This window comes from Callionymus lyra, chromosome 1 (genome assembly GCF_982586985.1).
Source record: "Callionymus lyra chromosome 1, fCalLyr1.hap1.1, whole genome shotgun sequence".
NCBI lineage: Eukaryota > Metazoa > Chordata > Actinopteri > Syngnathiformes > Callionymidae > Callionymus > Callionymus lyra.
This window is the reverse complement of record NC_141818.1, coordinates 15,000,995-15,017,407: the sequence shown is the minus strand read 5'-3', so window position 1 is coordinate 15,017,407 and position 16,413 is coordinate 15,000,995. Positions and strand designations below refer to the sequence as shown.

Below are 16,413 nucleotides of genomic sequence, written 5' to 3'. Positions count from 1 at the left end.
CCTGTCTTCATGACTAAAGCAAGATTAAATTAAATAAAGCAACGTTGTATAGCATTTAGTGAGGGAATGTACAGTCAAAACAAGAATAAATAATTCCACTTTTATATCAAAATTTAAAAAACACAAAGAAGTAACAATGTAAGAAAATGTCGTCAGTGATGATATTATCAATGAATTATGCCATGAAATGACAACAATTTGTTAATTGTTTACAGTATTTTCAAGACTATAAGGTGCACTGGATTATAAGACGCAAACGTCTGGACAGATTCAGCGCCGCATTGCCCTTAAAAACAAAAAAAAAGTACTGTAAGGCTGTAGATTTGAGAAAATTATAGGATCTTAAGTGGGCTTTTAGTCCAACAAATATGGCATTTCATTTTTTAATTCAATTCAAAACATTTATTTTTTTCAATTTTATTTCAATTTATTTTGTACGAGATGACTCGATTAAATACAAGTTATATCTGGAGTTTAACTAGCATCAAATACCAGTACGTTTTACATACAGTTTGGCTGTTACCTTGAAAAGAAATGACGTGTCGGCTTAAAAAGTTCATGTCATCATCATCATCATGAGGGCCGTAATAAAAAAGGGTCCCATGTGTTTAAACCCCACTTTGCTCAAGTCTGGTTTAAACCTTACACACCTTCACTACACACCTTCACTACACACCCATCTTGTTAATCTTCCCTTTCACTCAGAGCGACAGTTCTGTCCGTTCCACCCTTCCTGCACTCTCTTCTTAATCTCTCACCCCCGCGGACGATCGACAAATAATACGGTTCCATTATATTTAGTGGATCATCAGAGCGCGCTACGATATTATTTTAGACGATGAAAATTCAACAAAGCTGTTCCGGAAAAAAACAAAAAACATAATTATGATCCAGTTTGGCTTCATCTGAGGCCACTGGGAGTTCGTTTGATGCGCGGCAGAGAAATCCAATTTTCCAAATGAGCGACAGACAAAAGGAGAGAGAGAACGACTCGTATTCTGGACTGAACTGGAACTTGAATTTGTGATATTCGAGGGAGAAAAACTGCACATACCCCGGGGGGGCTTTCGTTTTATCTAGGAAGGAAAAAAAAGCCCAAAAAACAAACTCTGCGGCCGCTCTCGCCACCTCATGTTTACCTGCGGCTGTCGGATCGGTTACTCGCCTGATGGATCACAGGGAAAAACATAGCATCTCTTCCTCCTCCAGCTCACCGAGGAGAGCTGGTCTTTTACGGGGAAAACATCACGCCCAGGCTGGTGGAACACAGGCTTTTTTATTGAGGGTTGTTTCAGCGACGCCTTGGAATCTAGCTTATCGTACACGCTCACAAACGAAGGAGGTAGTCGACACCGAGCGCTCTGCATAGAGATGCCGTCGCTCAAAATCTCCCTGCTTTTCTGTTTGTAGTGCAGACTTGGACCGGTGTTGTGCTCTTAAACATGGTGGAAAGTATAAAAAAAAATACAGATACATAGATATATCATAGCAAACTAAAAGAGTACAATTTGTAACACGTATAAATATTTCATTCGCTTGAGTATTAGGACCCGTGACAGAGTTTGGCAAGTATTTAATAAACATCCATTGCACATAAAGAGGAGGGAAATTAAAACACTCCTAACCTTTTTTTTTCGTTAAGGTCCTCGTGCACCACAAACCATTCTTGTGCACATTCTGGTTTTCAGCAGGCGCTGCGGGGGTTCGACGCCCTCAGGGCCATCCCGGCCACGGTCCTCCAGGCGAAGGTCGAGAACTTGGCGGGGCAGGTCTCCGCTCGGCTGATGTACGCCGTGGCCAGTCGGTGGAGACGCTTGGCGCCGAAAGTGTTGTAGTGTCCCGGCATCACCTGGTCCACCTGTCGCACAAGACAACCTGTCAATCCTTCAGAATGAAAGTCGTGTGGAGGGGATTAGTTTTTTGTTACAGCGCAAACTCGAGGCACGGGGGCTCATTTCGACCCATCAAGTCATTTTATGTGGACTACATGACATTATAGGGAAACTAATGTCAAACTCCAACATTTATAACATGTGATTGAGTAGTGTTGAAGTCTTCCTGACTTCCTTTCTTATCATGACCATGTTTTGACCTGCTCTAGTAGAAGAACTCACATTTGTCCGATCCTTAAAACTCTTCACTGGCTGCCAGTTTCTTTCAGGATCAACTTTAAAATTCTGGTTCTTACTTTTTCATGGTCAGGCTCCTCCTTACATCATTGATCTGATCCAGCCTTACACCCCAGCTCGGGCTCCTTCAAGAAGCATCTTAAGATCTTTTTTATTTGTTCAGGCTTTTCCTTAATTATCTTGGGGCTGCTGTGTTTGTCTCTATGTTGCATTGGCCTTTTAAAGTATGTAATTTAACCGTGTATTGTTTTGATTGTTTAAGCGGTTTGTGAACCTGGTCTGAGAAATATGCTTTACAAATTATGATATCTTACTTTTGAGGTTATTACAAGTTCAGCCTCATCTGAAATCTGGGCGAACAAGAGGTTACGAGAGCAGAGTCTATTATGAGGTAATAATGGGCTTCACTCCTCTACCAGACAGCTGTAATCACGCCCGCTTTGTTTATACAACAAGTCCAATGGAGATGAAAAGCTCCGGAATTGGTAACGTGCAGTGACAAACCTCAATGGTCGACCAATCACAAAATGTTTTAAATACAGATACATGACATGTGAATATAATACAGATTACCTAACAAAGAGAAATGATAAAATATCAAAGAAGATGATGTTCTACAAAAAAAAGTTATTTAAATAGTAATTGCTAATGAACAAAATGAAATTGAAACTCTCTTCTTTCATTTTGACAAATAACACCAGTATATTAAATTTAAGACCATGGTTCTCAGTCGAAAGAAAATGTGTGGAATGTCTTCTCCAGGTTTTTTTTTTTAGACATCATGGGGATTGTTAGGAAAAGGTCAGACCTTGTGCAGATAAAATAGTTAAAATGTGGCCAATTTTCACAAAATATGAGTTCAAGACACAGAAGTAGCTCAAACAGAGAGTTGTCGGTCCAAATCCCGAACCATCCCAAGTCACTACGACCACAAGCAGAGTTAATGGGAATAATAATAATACAAGAAAAACAATTATTTAAATGTAAATACGGTCTTGGATTTAAACTTGAATGTGTATTTAAGATGTTTAAATATTAAAATGTTTAAAGTAGTTTGATTAATAAAGCGGCTTTTTGCAGCTTCTCATCAATTTAGTGTCAAACTTTATCTCTCAATTCAAGTCAGAGAGTCAAATCCTCCGAGAGAATCCAACGGCGTTGGCTTCTCCCCCGACACAGATCATGCTGGCGATAGAAGACGCCATTATTCTTATCTCGCGACGCGGAGCCGACTTCTTCCGCTGCCAATAAAGAAGGGAAGGTGGAGGTTATCGGCTATTTCTATCCCGAACAAGAGCTCGCTCTCCTCCTCCCACTTCTTGTCGGAGGATATCTCGCCGCCAGATAACGGGATCTTCTACCTGCTCGCTGTCCACCAGTCCCACCAGACGCTCGCAGCTGCTGATGTAGTCGCTCACGTGGCTGTAGGGCAGCCAGTCGATCATGGCGCCGTCGTAGACCACGTCTCCGCTGAACAGGGTCTTGTTGTCCCGGTCGTGGAGGCAGATGCTTCCCCGGGAGTGACCGGGCAGGTGCAGGACCGTCAGCTGCTTGTCGCCCAGGTTGATGACGTCACCTGGAAGACGAGATATTAAAAAGTTAAGATCATTACTTCGAGGAGAGAAGCGAGGAAATATTCATGCGGCGTTTCGTTTCCGTGTAACAGGAGAGCGAAGGCACGTGTCCGGGAATATTTCCGACTGCACTGCAGCAGTCGATTCAGCAGAACGGCCTCAGTTTTAAGCCTCTGTGATCGATGACAGTGATGAATTGTTGATATTACTTTACAGGATTTGACTCGACAGCTCACTTTTGTAACAAAATCTGAACACGAGACTTAAATAAACTTATGCTCTTCACTCACCTTTGTTCACGGCTTTACAGTTGTTACCAGGCAACACACATTATTGATTAGAACTATTGATGAGTACATATTTTCTCCAAAAATAAACCTTTAAAAAAGAAAATATATTTGAAAATAAGTGAAATACAAAAGTCTATAGAATTTATTTTTTTACTGTTATTATCTAAAAGGTTGGTCCATGAATATAATACCTACATTAAACCGGTCCCTGGTGCAAAAAGGTTTGGGACCCCTGCTTTAGACGACCAATACGTATACATATTTATTTATATTTGTGTATAAAGAGCCGTAAATCCCAAAAGAAAAAGTAGGACAGTTGTATGAAGGTGCAACTTTAAACCTGACAGCACTGTTGTCAGTGTAAAGACTTCATAAATTAAAAGAAATTATATATAAAAAAAAACGCAAATATAGAAATATATATATACATTTAAATACTGAAATATTGTGAGTAATAGGGGTGTGTATTGACGGGAATGTGGCAATATACGATACATATCACGATACATGGGCAACGATATGACGTGTGATACTGCAGTAACAAGTATATACTTGTAGTATTGTAGAGTACTTGACTCTGACGTTGCACGATATACAGACCTTGTGACTCTTGAAGAAGTCGTGACTTCCTTCATTTATCAAAATATGTCCAAACATCAGCTTTAAAAGCGGCTATAGTCGACTGTATCCTCTCATCCTCAGTCATCGCCCTGGGGGGGATTTCATTGTTCGTATAGCACCGAAGGACTTAATAACTGCTGCCATCCAGTGGCCGGTAGTTTAATTACCACACGAATGTGAACAAACGCTGCGAATATTAGCATGTTAATTGTAAATTAATTTGTCCATGTTTTATTTTACAGACAAATGATTGAAATATAAACCATATTATAAGTATTAACTTAATTATGATTTGAAAAATTGTAATCGATACGTCACGGTGAAAAAAAATCCGCAATTTTTAAGTGTATGGATTACGTTTTGAATCTGTTATTAACATGTATTTGTCTTATGTTGTCTTGGCCTTTTAAAGTGTATATTTTAACTGTGTATTGTTTTTGATTGTTAAAGCGCTTTGTGACCCTGGTCTGGAAAGGATCTTTACAAATAATTATTACTTACTTACTATGAATATATCAAATAATGTATTTTAGTTTGAAGTATTTTAGGACAACAAATATGCACCTGATTATGATATTATTATATATATTAAGAGTTGAACAAGTCATTTATTTGATAAAATAAAAAAAACATTTCTACATGATCAGTATAATAATAAGCTTCATCAAAGGGCCACACGAGGCCCCTGTTCCACATGTGTTGTTGTGATGGTAGGAGCCTATATGTGTCATGATGGAAGGACCCCCTCACCCTCCTGCAGGATGTGAGTGGGCTGCACCGCCTTGACTTTGTAGTGCCTGGCCCTCCATCCGGGACTAGGGGACTCGGCGATCTCCCGGTCGCTGAGCCAGGTCACCGTCTCGTAGTTGTCCCCGCTGGCCACCGCCTCCACCTCCGCGCTGTGGACGCCCACCTGTTGGAACTGATGCAGACCCCCCGAGTGGTCGAAGTGGGCGTGAGTGGCGATGGCCAGCAGCGGGTTCTTCTTCTGCGGGTCGCGGCCCAGCAGCCCCTTGGCGTCGATGTAGTCCGGCAGGCTCCGCAAGCCCAGCCCGGTGTCGATGACGACGTCCTGGTGGGAGCCGCGCAGCAGCCAGATGTTGGCCCGGTTCTCCGACTGGTAGAAGCGCTCCTGGATCCAGAAGAGACCGTCCCCGAGCGACTTGTGGGCGTACCAGTCTGCAGACATCCCCGCTCGAGCAGTGGTCCGGCGGCGGAGGAGGCGCTCTGTCAGGTGCGCAGCGGGTGCTGTTAGCCTCGCAGCTACAAAAGGTGATCCGGCTCTCGCTGATGGTGGCGAACAACACACCGGCGGGGGGTCAATACCGGCGTCTGATTGGAGGAGAACGCGGATGACGACAGCGTTCTCCACGCCGCCATTGGTCGAAATTAGCTCCGCCTTCTGCGACGCCAGGACAGGGCGGGGCGTTTAAAGTCACACAGCTGCTACTATCAGACACGCGCGCGGGGACGCACGCAATATTCTTATAACCTTATTTATTAAATCAAGTCTCTTTTTCGTGAGTATGCAAAAAAAAAAAAAAATGACGGTGGTCATCTCTGGACACAATATGGTGTTGTTATTAAAATGTATTTATTCAACGTTGTGTGTGTGTGTGTGTGTGTGACGATTGTTTGGTGTGTCCAGGGGCGGTGACGTCATGTCAGGTAGGGGTCGTGGGGTCGCTGCCTACTCCTTCAATGTCGAGGCTCTGGGGATCGGCAGAGGCAGCATGCCAGAGAGCAGGGTGCAGCCCAACCCACTGTTTCCGGTGAGTAGACAACACGTCACGTCACGTCTCACACACACACACACACACACACACACACACACACACACACACACACACACACACACACACACACACACACACACACACACACACACACACACACACACTCCATCTATTTTCCAGTCAGATCGCGGGGGCAGCACCCACCATTTTAGAGCCCAAGCACATATACCTGGAAAATAGAGGTGTGTATTGGCAAGAATCTGGCGATATGATACGATACGGTATATTGCAATACAAGGATATTTTTGTAGTATTGTCCGAGTACTTGATTCTGATGTTGCAGAATTTACAGACCACATGACTCTTGATGAAGTCGTAACTGCTATCATTTTTTTAGAATGCAAAACATCGGCTTTATAAGCTGCTGGAGTCGACTGTATCCTCTTATCCTCAGTCATCAGTCTTTGTGGGGATTTCATTGTTCCTTTAGCTGCGAAGGACATAATGACTGCTGTAATATCTAGCGGCCGGTAATTTTTGTAACTACACAAAGATGCAACAAATAATTGTAAAAAAAAAAAAATGTTTTAACTTTATTTTACAGACAAGTTATTGAAATGTAGACCATATAGGAATTATGATACAATTCAAATATGATTAATTAAGAAAGGAAATTTGAAAAAAATAAAAAGTCGAAATCTTAGAGTGAAAGAATATCAAAATTTTTGAGTGAATTGATATTTTCTCTGTACCCAAACAGTAAATACATTTAAAAAATTGCGTTTTTATTCTGTTAAAAACTTTTCTTATGTAATAATTACGCACCTGGCAGAAAATAAACACCTGATTATGATTATTTGAGTGGAACAAGTATTTTTATTTCACAGACCGCATGACTCTTAATAAAACAAAAAATCTCCAAACATCAGCTTTATAAGCTGCTTGGGTCCACTGTATCCTCTCATCCTCAGTCATTGCCGGGATTTTGTGAGGATTTCCTTGTTCCGTTAGCTGCGAAGGACATAATATCTGCTGTAATATCTAGCGGCCGGTAATATATTTACTACACAAAAATGAACAAATAATTGTAAATACATTTTAATGATTTTATTTGAATTTTACAGACAATCTATTGAAATATAAACCATATAAGAACTATGATACAATTCAAATATGATTTAATGAAGAAAGTAAATTTGAAAAAACCAACGATACATTATTGTGAAAAAATATCGCAACTTTTAAGTGTATCGATATTTTCTCAGTACCCTATTCAGTAAGTTTTTATTCTGTTAAAAACTTGTATTTTAACCTATGAATATATCAAATAATGTTTCTTCAAAATACTATAGTTTGTATTATTTTTAAGGAACAAGAAATACGCACCTGAGAGAAAAAACACCTGATTATGATTATTAGAGTTAAACAAGTTATTTATTTTTTATAAAAATCAGTCCAAATAATTTAGAATTCACAGACTGAGACAAAGTCATTATTGCATTTTCTTTTTAGATACAAAACAAAACATCAGCTTTATAAGCTGCTGGGGTCGACTGTATCCTCTCATCCTCAGTCATTGCCGGGATCTTTTGAGATTTGTGCCAAAGTAAAACAAAATATTTTTGAAATCCAAACCATAAAGTAACACTTTTGAAAGTAAAACCTTTTTAAAAAGCCAAAATAAAATGTTAAAAAAACAACATTTTGATATTTTGGTGGAGCCATATTTTCCCAAAAAACTTGTTTCGTCTTTTCCATTTTCCGTCCAGCACATCGAATACAAACCCGTCCCTCTGAAGGCCGGCGAGGACGAGGACTACATGCTGGCTCTGAAACAGGAGATGCGAGGAACCATGAGGCGGCTGCCGTATCACATCAAGCCTCTCTGCAGTAAGACAGGTGAGGAGAGTGCATTAGAGACCCGCCGGAGAGTGCAGATGCACAGCATCACTAGATAATGCTGCACTCAGGAAGTCCAGCTTTTAATAACCGTTCCTGGAGGAGACGGAGGGAACGTTGATATGATTCACCCGGGCTGCCTGGAAGGCTTTTTGAAAAATAAAAAAAAATGCTAGAGTGATATACCTTGAGAATGCACCATAATTCTTGTGGATTTAATTCCCTCAAACAGCTGTGGAGAAGTACACGGAGCGATACAAGAAGGAGCAAGAGTTGGAGGATGAAGAATGGACTCCAGGTGATGCGTAGCTTCACAGGATCACGATCAAATTGATCAATTGTTGGGTGTTTCAGACTGGAATCGTTTCCCGAAAGAATTGATGCCGACGCAGAGGAAACCCAGAACCAAAACTGGTAATTCATCACCACGATACACACTTTTGTGTGAAGCTGTTATTTTTGAAATGTAAATCCACGCAGCCGTCAAAACCAAGAAAAAGAAGATCACGAGCAAAGACGCCGAAGCTGTCCTGAGTAAATTAGATGTGAGACTGAGTTTATTTTTGCGTATTTAAACCTTGATTCGCATCTTTAACGATGACGCTTTGGTTTCAGGAGCTGGAAAAGAAAGATGGAGAAGCTGAAAAATCAGACGAGGAAAAACCAAAGAAAAAGGAAAATGAGGAAGAAGAGGAGGGGGAAGAGATTGAAGGAGAGCTGGAAGAAGAGGAAATTGAAGAGGTATTTGGGGTCATTTCCCCCCAAAAATTGGCTCATTTACTTTTTTTTAATCCTGTTCCTAACTTATCTGAGATAATCACAAGAATGTGACCTTTACTGCTAGACTTCATTCTAGCATTAAGTGCATGTCAGCCTACTATCTGATTAACTGCATGTCGCCCGTCTGTCTAGACTTTTACTTTAGTAGAAACTGAGACAAGGTTTAGTTGAACCAAAGCACCTTCAAAATATATTCCTGATTTATCATATTGTTGCATTCATTTCCACTTTTCAACCATGTCCTTTTTTTTGTTGCATTTGTTAGATACTTATTTCTGAACCTATATTTTCACTAATATATTGTGATAATCTCAAGATTTCGGTAGTGATCTGTAGTTACTACTGGATTAAGGATCATTTCATCATTTACTTGTATGGCTTCTCACTGCTGCTGCTTCTTAGCTCAGTAAAAAATAGCAGAAAAACTTCACGAAATGTTATTGGTCATTTGACAACTTGTTTTAAAGTTGGTTGGTAAAATTTGAAGGTGTCTGTAAGGAAATTTACCAGAGTGCTTAGATTAACAAACGCAGGTTCAATTCCCAGTCAGGAATTGAGCCTTCGCCAAGAAAGGCTTGAATCATATTTTATTGATTTATTCTGTTTGTAAAGTTAAATGCTCCTTGTTGTCGTTGCTGTGATTCTCTCTACAGAAGCCTGTTGTACATTTTTTCATGGTTTATTTATTAATGATCTTTATTTTAACTCGTTATTTCAATTTTGATCATTTGTTTCCTCTAAATCAACACCCAACTTTCAATTTAGTGGAAGTACTTTCAGACCATTTTTTCACATACTTGAATGCTTTTTAATCCGCTTTGCCTGACTTTTTATTAATTTTTATAAACACCCTTGTTATATCTCAGGGTCAAGATGACCCGAAGGCCCGCGAACAAATGTGTTTGTGGTATCCCTTGTGTCGTCTCTGGGTCAACCTTCCATAAATACATATGCAGAGGCTGAAGTTGTTCACCTTGACCCGGAAGCAACGGACACATTTGTTTCCCATCCTTCGGGTCACCTTGACCCTGAGTCAACACATGGGTTAGCGCCTCTATAGCGCCGCAAGCTAACAGCCCACCCGCTGCTTCCTCTTTTGTAGGAGAACGATTACATTGACAGCTACTTCGACAACGGCGAAGACTTTGCTCCTGATAGCGATGAAAACATTGACGGTGAAGCGACCTACTGAGCACGACGAAACCAAAGCCTTATTATTTATAGATTGTACAAAACTTGGTGATGTTATTTTCTTGTGATGTTGAAAAAAAAAACAAGATATTATTTTGGGATGATGCATTAAACTACAAATAAGTCAAAATAGATTCATTTATTGATTCTCCTGCCTGCAGCAAAAGTCCACAGGTTGAAAGGCACATACTGATACCGTCAATACATTTCGCTTTCTTCAAGTGGCCACAGTGATTTGAAAAAGAAAAGAAAAACCGGCTACGTAATCAAGTTAGAAAATAAAATGACAAGATAGATAGTACACAAGTATGAGTCATTGTGGGAATCGTGTGCACTTCCCTATGTCCTCACCATGCTCCTTGAAGGTTGCAGTTCTCTTCAGGCAAGCTAAACTAAACAACACAAAATGTCTTCTCTGGTATTTAAAAATACTGTTAGTGTTAATTAAGGTTTATATGTTGCAGAGAATAAATTAATTATTGGCAGCAAACAGACTTTCTTAAACAGCTGGAATGGAACCTCGCAAAGACACAAGTGTACCTTAAAGTAAGAACCGTTCAATTGCAGTCAAACTTTATTCTAAAAAAATCCATGGTAAGATTGAGTTTCGGTCCCTTTTTTGGAATGCAACAGCATGCCCCGATAAACCTGGTTGTTTTACGAAATGATTTCAGTTCACGTGGTAAAGTGCCAACAAAGACCGTTTTTTTCCTTTTTTTTTTCAACATTTAAACCGAGTCATAAAATTAATCAGTTCATCACGTCGACGAGGTCTTCATAGTTAAGTTTTTTCCTTTTTGCCGTGTCCCACGTGGCCCACGACGGGTCCCGGCGGGTCGTCTTCTCCGGCGCCGTGTTCAAGTCCGGCACCCGCCTTTTCCCCAGCGGCATTGTTCAAGCTGCTGCCGTCGAGGTGGGCGACCGGGAGGTGACTGGGGGATTGCGATTGGTTGCCGTGGTGACTCACGTCGGCCTTCATGAGAACCTCGTAGTACAGCAGATAAAACACGGGCGTGATGATGCCGACCACCAGCATGATGGCAACGGCGGTCCACCACCTCATCCCCCAGTCCGCCCCGTAATAAGGGTCTTTCCTCTGCACCGGTTTGTACTCGGCGTCGCCCGAACCCGGGGCTAGGGATGAAACCACTTCTTTCAAGCTGCTCCGGGAGGGACCCGTGGATTTGACCAGGCGCTCTATGTCCTTGTCTTTCTCCAGCAGGAACCCCTCCACGCTGTCCGTGGAGCAGGAGGACTCCGCGGAGGACTCGTAGGGGAGCGGCGGCGTCGTCGGGGATAGCTGGCGTCTGGTTTCCGATGGGGAGGCGTGTTTGAGAGGTCCGCTGTTGTTGTGGGTTTCCGTCAGGACGCTGAAGCGCTTGACGGGGATCTTGACCGAGCGAAGGGCGAAAAAATCCTGCTCCGCCAGGAGGTTGTTGGCGCGTTTTAGATCTGCCACCTGCGGACAAGAAGCACTCGCTGACACCAACGTAACCAGTTGAAAAAAGACGGACACGAGGAAGGGGAGGTCTTCCTGGTAGACGGTCGAAGATTCGATCCATGTTTGAGATCTGAATGTTACCGTCCTACCATCGACAAGTCTGCAACGATTCGTTGGACGTTGCCGACATAAAAAAAAAATTGATTGAAAAAAGTCGTCAGAATCAGAAATGTACTTTTTTTTTTTAATCAGTGTTTTCTGTTTTCTATTTTGGATGACAGATCCTTTTTACGGTTTAGTCATTTGCCTTAGTGAAAACCGCTCCTACTTTTGGGACCGTTTACAATATCCACAATTTTAATTATTATTATTATTATTATAATAAAAGAACTATTTACCGTTGAGGTCCTTACTTCTGTACTTATCTTCTTCTGCACAAGAAATACTTTAACACGATATCTTTGCATTTTTTATTTTATTTTCAATTTGCCAAGAGACTACAAAAAACTAACAGAAACACTTACGTTATAATTGTTACACTTAAATATGTACCGCTTTATATATAGTTACAGTAAAGGGAAATAATATATAAAATGTATACAGTGATAAGAAATGAAGGTCAACACTGTCATTGGAGTTTTTTGTCTATAAGTAAAATAGTGAAGAAATTGAAATGAAAGATTTTAGGAAATGTTAGAAGGCTGAGACTATAAAAACATAGCGAAAAGAAAGTATTCTTGATGCGGAATAATGACGTTCAATTTATAATAGAAAGTACAGAGGAAAAAAACCCATTGCGGTTGACTTCCTTGAACACTTACTGAGCAGTGATACTGCAGGGCAATACTGTTCAGAGTATCTCCCTCCACAATATCTCTCGTCAGGTACACGATGTCGTCCATCCTCTCCCTGGACGTGCTCCTCCTCTGCTTCTCCCTGCCCCGAGGTCGAAGTTCATAGCTCTCGCTGTCCTCCTCCGACAGCTCGTTCTCCGACGGGTTGCTTCCGAACAGGTAGGCGTGGCCCCCGTTGGCAGGCTGGACCATAGTGGCTGCCTGGAAACCATAGTGCTTATTGGACATCTTCACTGCTGCCGGGAGAGAGAGAGAAAAAAAAAAGGGAAGTGAGACGGACAGTTTTACAATCTATCCTCCCACAAACATCTAGATTAAGAGCTCTTCCACTTAACCACAGGCTCAGAACGATCAAGAACGACAGGCTGATGTTGCTCTAAGGATGAGGCTACGAGTTAATAAATGACCTAAATCTAACAAACTCTCTACTGATTGTCGTGCTTTCAAGAGCATGTGTGTGTTAAACCGATATCATTTTTTCAAGTGTCTACTTTTCCAGAATCATAAGCATTACATTTTTACTGTTCATTTAGACGGTGATATAATCTCCTTGGTGGTGTTGAAAACCTCCAATAAAATAGTATCCTTTACCACCTGATCCTTCTTTAAAGTGTCTCAAATATAAATGAACTCCTTTTTGGACACCAACTTGCAAACATCACCCTGACTTCTCGCTTTTCTCTGAGATATTGGGAAGTTGAAGCAGAGGTCATGGCCAGATATTCAAAGTGATAGAAGACTCTAAAGCTATTTATTTTTCTATAATTAGGTCTTATTTAGTCTTTGTAATTGGGCAACATTAAGCAATTCCGGTCGACCCTGTAGGTGACAAAGGCTGCTTAGACTATTTAATTGAATAATGATGATTATACAGTTTCAGTGGTTTAGTAAAGACACGTTTAGTAAAGAACAGAACACTATCTGAAATAATACAAAGGTACATCTTACAACCATTCCAAAAGAATCAACGCATTTATATATAGAAAGGGGGAAACTTGTATTTATTGGATGATTTATTTATGTATGTCTTTACTTTATTCTGCACTTTGGCAAAACGACATGAATCGAGAACACGTCAACAAGACTGCAGCCTGGTAACAGAGATTAGCATCCAGGTTAAGAAAGATAAGGTTGACCTTCTCTCAGGGTGATAAGCAGAGATACTGGTCGCACAATCGATTAACGTGTCGCCAAGTTCGTTAAATGGCGTAATATTCCATAAGTTAGTGACATTTTCAACAACAAAAAAACTGTCATCTTCAGTTTAACTCAATGTTTATACGTCATCGAGCCGGTTTATATATTGTAAGCAATGCTAACACACAAACCATGTAGATGTTTTTTTAGTGGAAGAAGCCGCATAACGTGGCATTTGTAAGAACAAATATATTCTAAATCCACCACAAAAACCTTCTGAACAATAATCGGAAGAATTTAGGCGAAGATAAATTGACTATTAAAGTATACGTGGCTAAATCTGGTATTGCCCGACGTCATATTAAATTGACCATCTACCAAAATCTCCAACTCTTAAATGTATTGTTAAATAGTTTTACTTTACCATTCAGTGTCATCCGGATCGATCATGTATCGATGTTTAAATCCATGGTGGAACAGGATAATCTTTGCCCCTCACTCTGGCATTGACTAGCCTACCTTGCTAGTTAGCTACTGTCCAGGCGGAAACGCTCACGCCACGTCAACAGAACGCGACGTCATCACGTAACCAGAAGTGGCCACTGCGCATGTTTGTTCGGCAGATGGCGCCACGCGTTCAAAGTTTGTTTTGCGTTTATTCGACGCACAAACGTGTGAAATAATATAATTATTTAATCATTATAGTGGTAAACTTGTATCATTTTTATTCTGTATTATAAGGTAAAAACATGGTTTAGTAAATTATCTAAAATGTATATAATAATATACTAATATAATAATATATATTATAAATAAATATTTATAATAATAATAATAATCATTTTATTTATCTAGCACTTTTTAAACAGTAGTTACAAAGTGCTTTACGTAACTTTAGTTGAAGATGACACAATATTTCAAAACAGCACAGTAGTAGAACAAGATAAAACAACATGCCTTCCATTGAAGTAAAATAGTATTAACTAAAATTATAAAAACACTGAAAATAAAGGAGAGTAAAATTAATTATGAATCCAGTAAAGGGTTAAAAGGCTAAAATCACAGAAAAAAGCCAGTCTGTTAGGCCAAATTTGTTTAATAAGTGGTTATTTACTTGCTCAGTAAATCTTAAATATATAATAATAATAAATACATTGTATTAAAAAAAGGAATTAATTTCATTGTATCGCTTAAAGTTGATATATATATATTTACTTTATTGTAAATAAACACAAAAAGTTAAAAAAGAAAATGTACAGTAACATTTCTCCTAATTCAGTATGATTTGAAAGATACGACCTTCATCTTAACTATATTTTTTCATAAATGACGGCTCAAAAAACACCATCTTTTTTTATAAATAGAAACTACCCTGTGAGATAAAATAATACGCTTTACTCACTTATAATGAACAAACTTTTTTATGAATGAAAAAAACCCCACATTTGATAAAAAAGGTGATGAGATCCATGAGTGTAATACAAATGAATAAAGAAATAAGATGAGAAAGACGTTGTAATTCACAGAAAACGTGAAATATTTATTTATTTTATTATTTTTTTCATTTCAGGTTGACAACTCTTCCACTCTAATTGACTTGTACAGTCATATTTTGTCATTACTCGAAATCTAGCGTCGGATGGCGTTCCTCCAGATTTCCTCACCGCATGGTGGCGCTGTTGGACACCACAGACGGGCAGACGGGATTAAAGCTTCCAGTCTCATTAGTCTGTGCCGCCGGGAGCAGAGCTGGAGACCCCGCACAACAGAGCTCTCGCCGGGACAAGCGTGTGTACAGTAGCGGCGTCTCTCACACGCGCGCGGGGACTCTGAAGAAGAAGCTGGAAGATCCGACGTTTTTGTTCATTTTATTTTTCTCTTCTCGTATCCGATGACTTCTCTCACCGGCGGATCTCTCTTCAGTCAGTCCCGTTAGGAAGAAGAACAAACGAGTGAGTAAAACTGCACTTCTTATGTCATCCTGGCATCTGTCTCTGGAGCGAACGAACCAACGGGGGGCCACACCATCCATGTCACCCACAACTTGAACATTATCTCCTCACGAGGACCCGAGCCAAGGTGTCCGGTAAGTTTGCCATTTTTTTTCTTTTGAAAAAAATGTCTTCATTAAAGCGAAGTGATCACTAAACTAAAATGACAGATATATCCTCATCAATTAAGGCAGACATATTGTTGGGACCCCCATAAGAAAACCATTAAAAGTGCTTTGGCCCGATGCTAATTTTCTTTTGCACGGTGCCAACACCACCCCCCCTCCCCACACGACCCCCCTTGGAGCGGCTAATAAAACTGAAAAGCCTAAATATTGATTCAACGCGATCGGTAGATGAATGGTCGTGGACCCCCATTGACGAGGGGAGACAAACGCTTCCATGGTTACGTCCAGGATCTCCAGTGTGATCACTGCGCTTTGTGTGGGGTTTCTCTCTCTCTCCCTCTCCTTCTCTCTCTCTCTCTCTCTCTCTCTCCCACCGAAATAAAAACAAGAATCCAGGGGGGGGGGAGCCGCCAGACATGGTGAGGCGAAGACCCCTCTCATAAAAAAAAAGGCTCTGTTGACTAATCTATAGGCTTTACTCTGGACCATAAGTAGTCCTGGCACACTTAAAGTTGGGCACATGTGTGTTGTTGCTACTGTTAATGTCCTAGAGTATATATTTCATCTGGACCCCCTGGATGCTGAATAATTAACCACATTTACCTTTTAATTGATTTGACATGATGTCATCCTGGTGCGTTC

The 16,413-nt window shown here is 40.4% G+C and overlaps 3 protein-coding genes across 6 annotated transcripts; 1 reads left to right on the top strand and 2 right to left on the bottom strand.

Annotated features, from left to right (window-relative positions):
* Positions 1-1,242: 1,242 nt before the first annotated feature.
* Positions 1,243-5,906, bottom strand: mblac2 (metallo-beta-lactamase domain containing 2). Of its 2 annotated transcripts, XR_015711812.1 has the most exons (4): positions 5,365-5,906; positions 3,491-3,705; positions 1,626-1,858; positions 1,244-1,435 (listed from the first exon to the last, which is right to left on the bottom strand). XR_015711812.1 is itself a non-coding variant. In XM_087794702.1 (3 exons), the coding sequence occupies exons 1-3, from the start codon at positions 5,801-5,803 to the stop codon at positions 1,685-1,687; spliced, it is 828 nt and encodes a 275-aa protein (XP_087650828.1). In that variant the 5' UTR covers positions 5,804-5,906; the 3' UTR covers positions 1,243-1,684. The 2 variants fall into 2 exon arrangements, 1 of the variants encoding a protein (XP_087650828.1); XM_087794702.1 differs by having other exon boundaries at positions 1,243-1,858.
* Positions 5,797-10,312, top strand: polr3g (polymerase (RNA) III (DNA directed) polypeptide G). 2 transcript variants are annotated; one of them, XM_087794704.1, is made up of 8 exons: positions 5,797-5,886; positions 6,263-6,386; positions 8,120-8,249; positions 8,482-8,547; positions 8,604-8,663; positions 8,730-8,794; positions 8,865-8,990; positions 10,132-10,312. In XM_087794704.1, exons 2-8 carry the CDS (start codon positions 6,276-6,278, stop codon positions 10,219-10,221), a joined length of 648 nt encoding a protein of 215 aa, XP_087650830.1. In that variant the 5' UTR covers positions 5,797-5,886; positions 6,263-6,275; the 3' UTR covers positions 10,222-10,312. The 2 variants fall into 2 exon arrangements, with proteins under 2 accessions (XP_087650830.1, XP_087650829.1); XM_087794703.1 differs by lacking the exon at positions 5,797-5,886 and adding an exon at positions 5,929-6,134.
* Positions 10,313-10,340: 28 nt separating this feature from the next.
* Positions 10,341-14,195, bottom strand: lysmd3 (LysM, putative peptidoglycan-binding, domain containing 3). Of its 2 annotated transcripts, none has more exons than XM_087794700.1 (3): positions 14,077-14,195; positions 12,483-12,751; positions 10,341-11,679 (listed from the first exon to the last, which is right to left on the bottom strand). In XM_087794700.1, the coding sequence occupies exons 1-3, from the start codon at positions 14,087-14,089 to the stop codon at positions 11,002-11,004; spliced, it is 960 nt and encodes a 319-aa protein (XP_087650826.1). In that variant the 5' UTR covers positions 14,090-14,195; the 3' UTR covers positions 10,341-11,001. The 2 variants fall into 2 exon arrangements, with proteins under 2 accessions (XP_087650826.1, XP_087650827.1); XM_087794701.1 differs by having other exon boundaries at positions 12,483-12,748; positions 14,077-14,186.
* Positions 14,196-16,413: the final 2,218 nt, after the last annotated feature.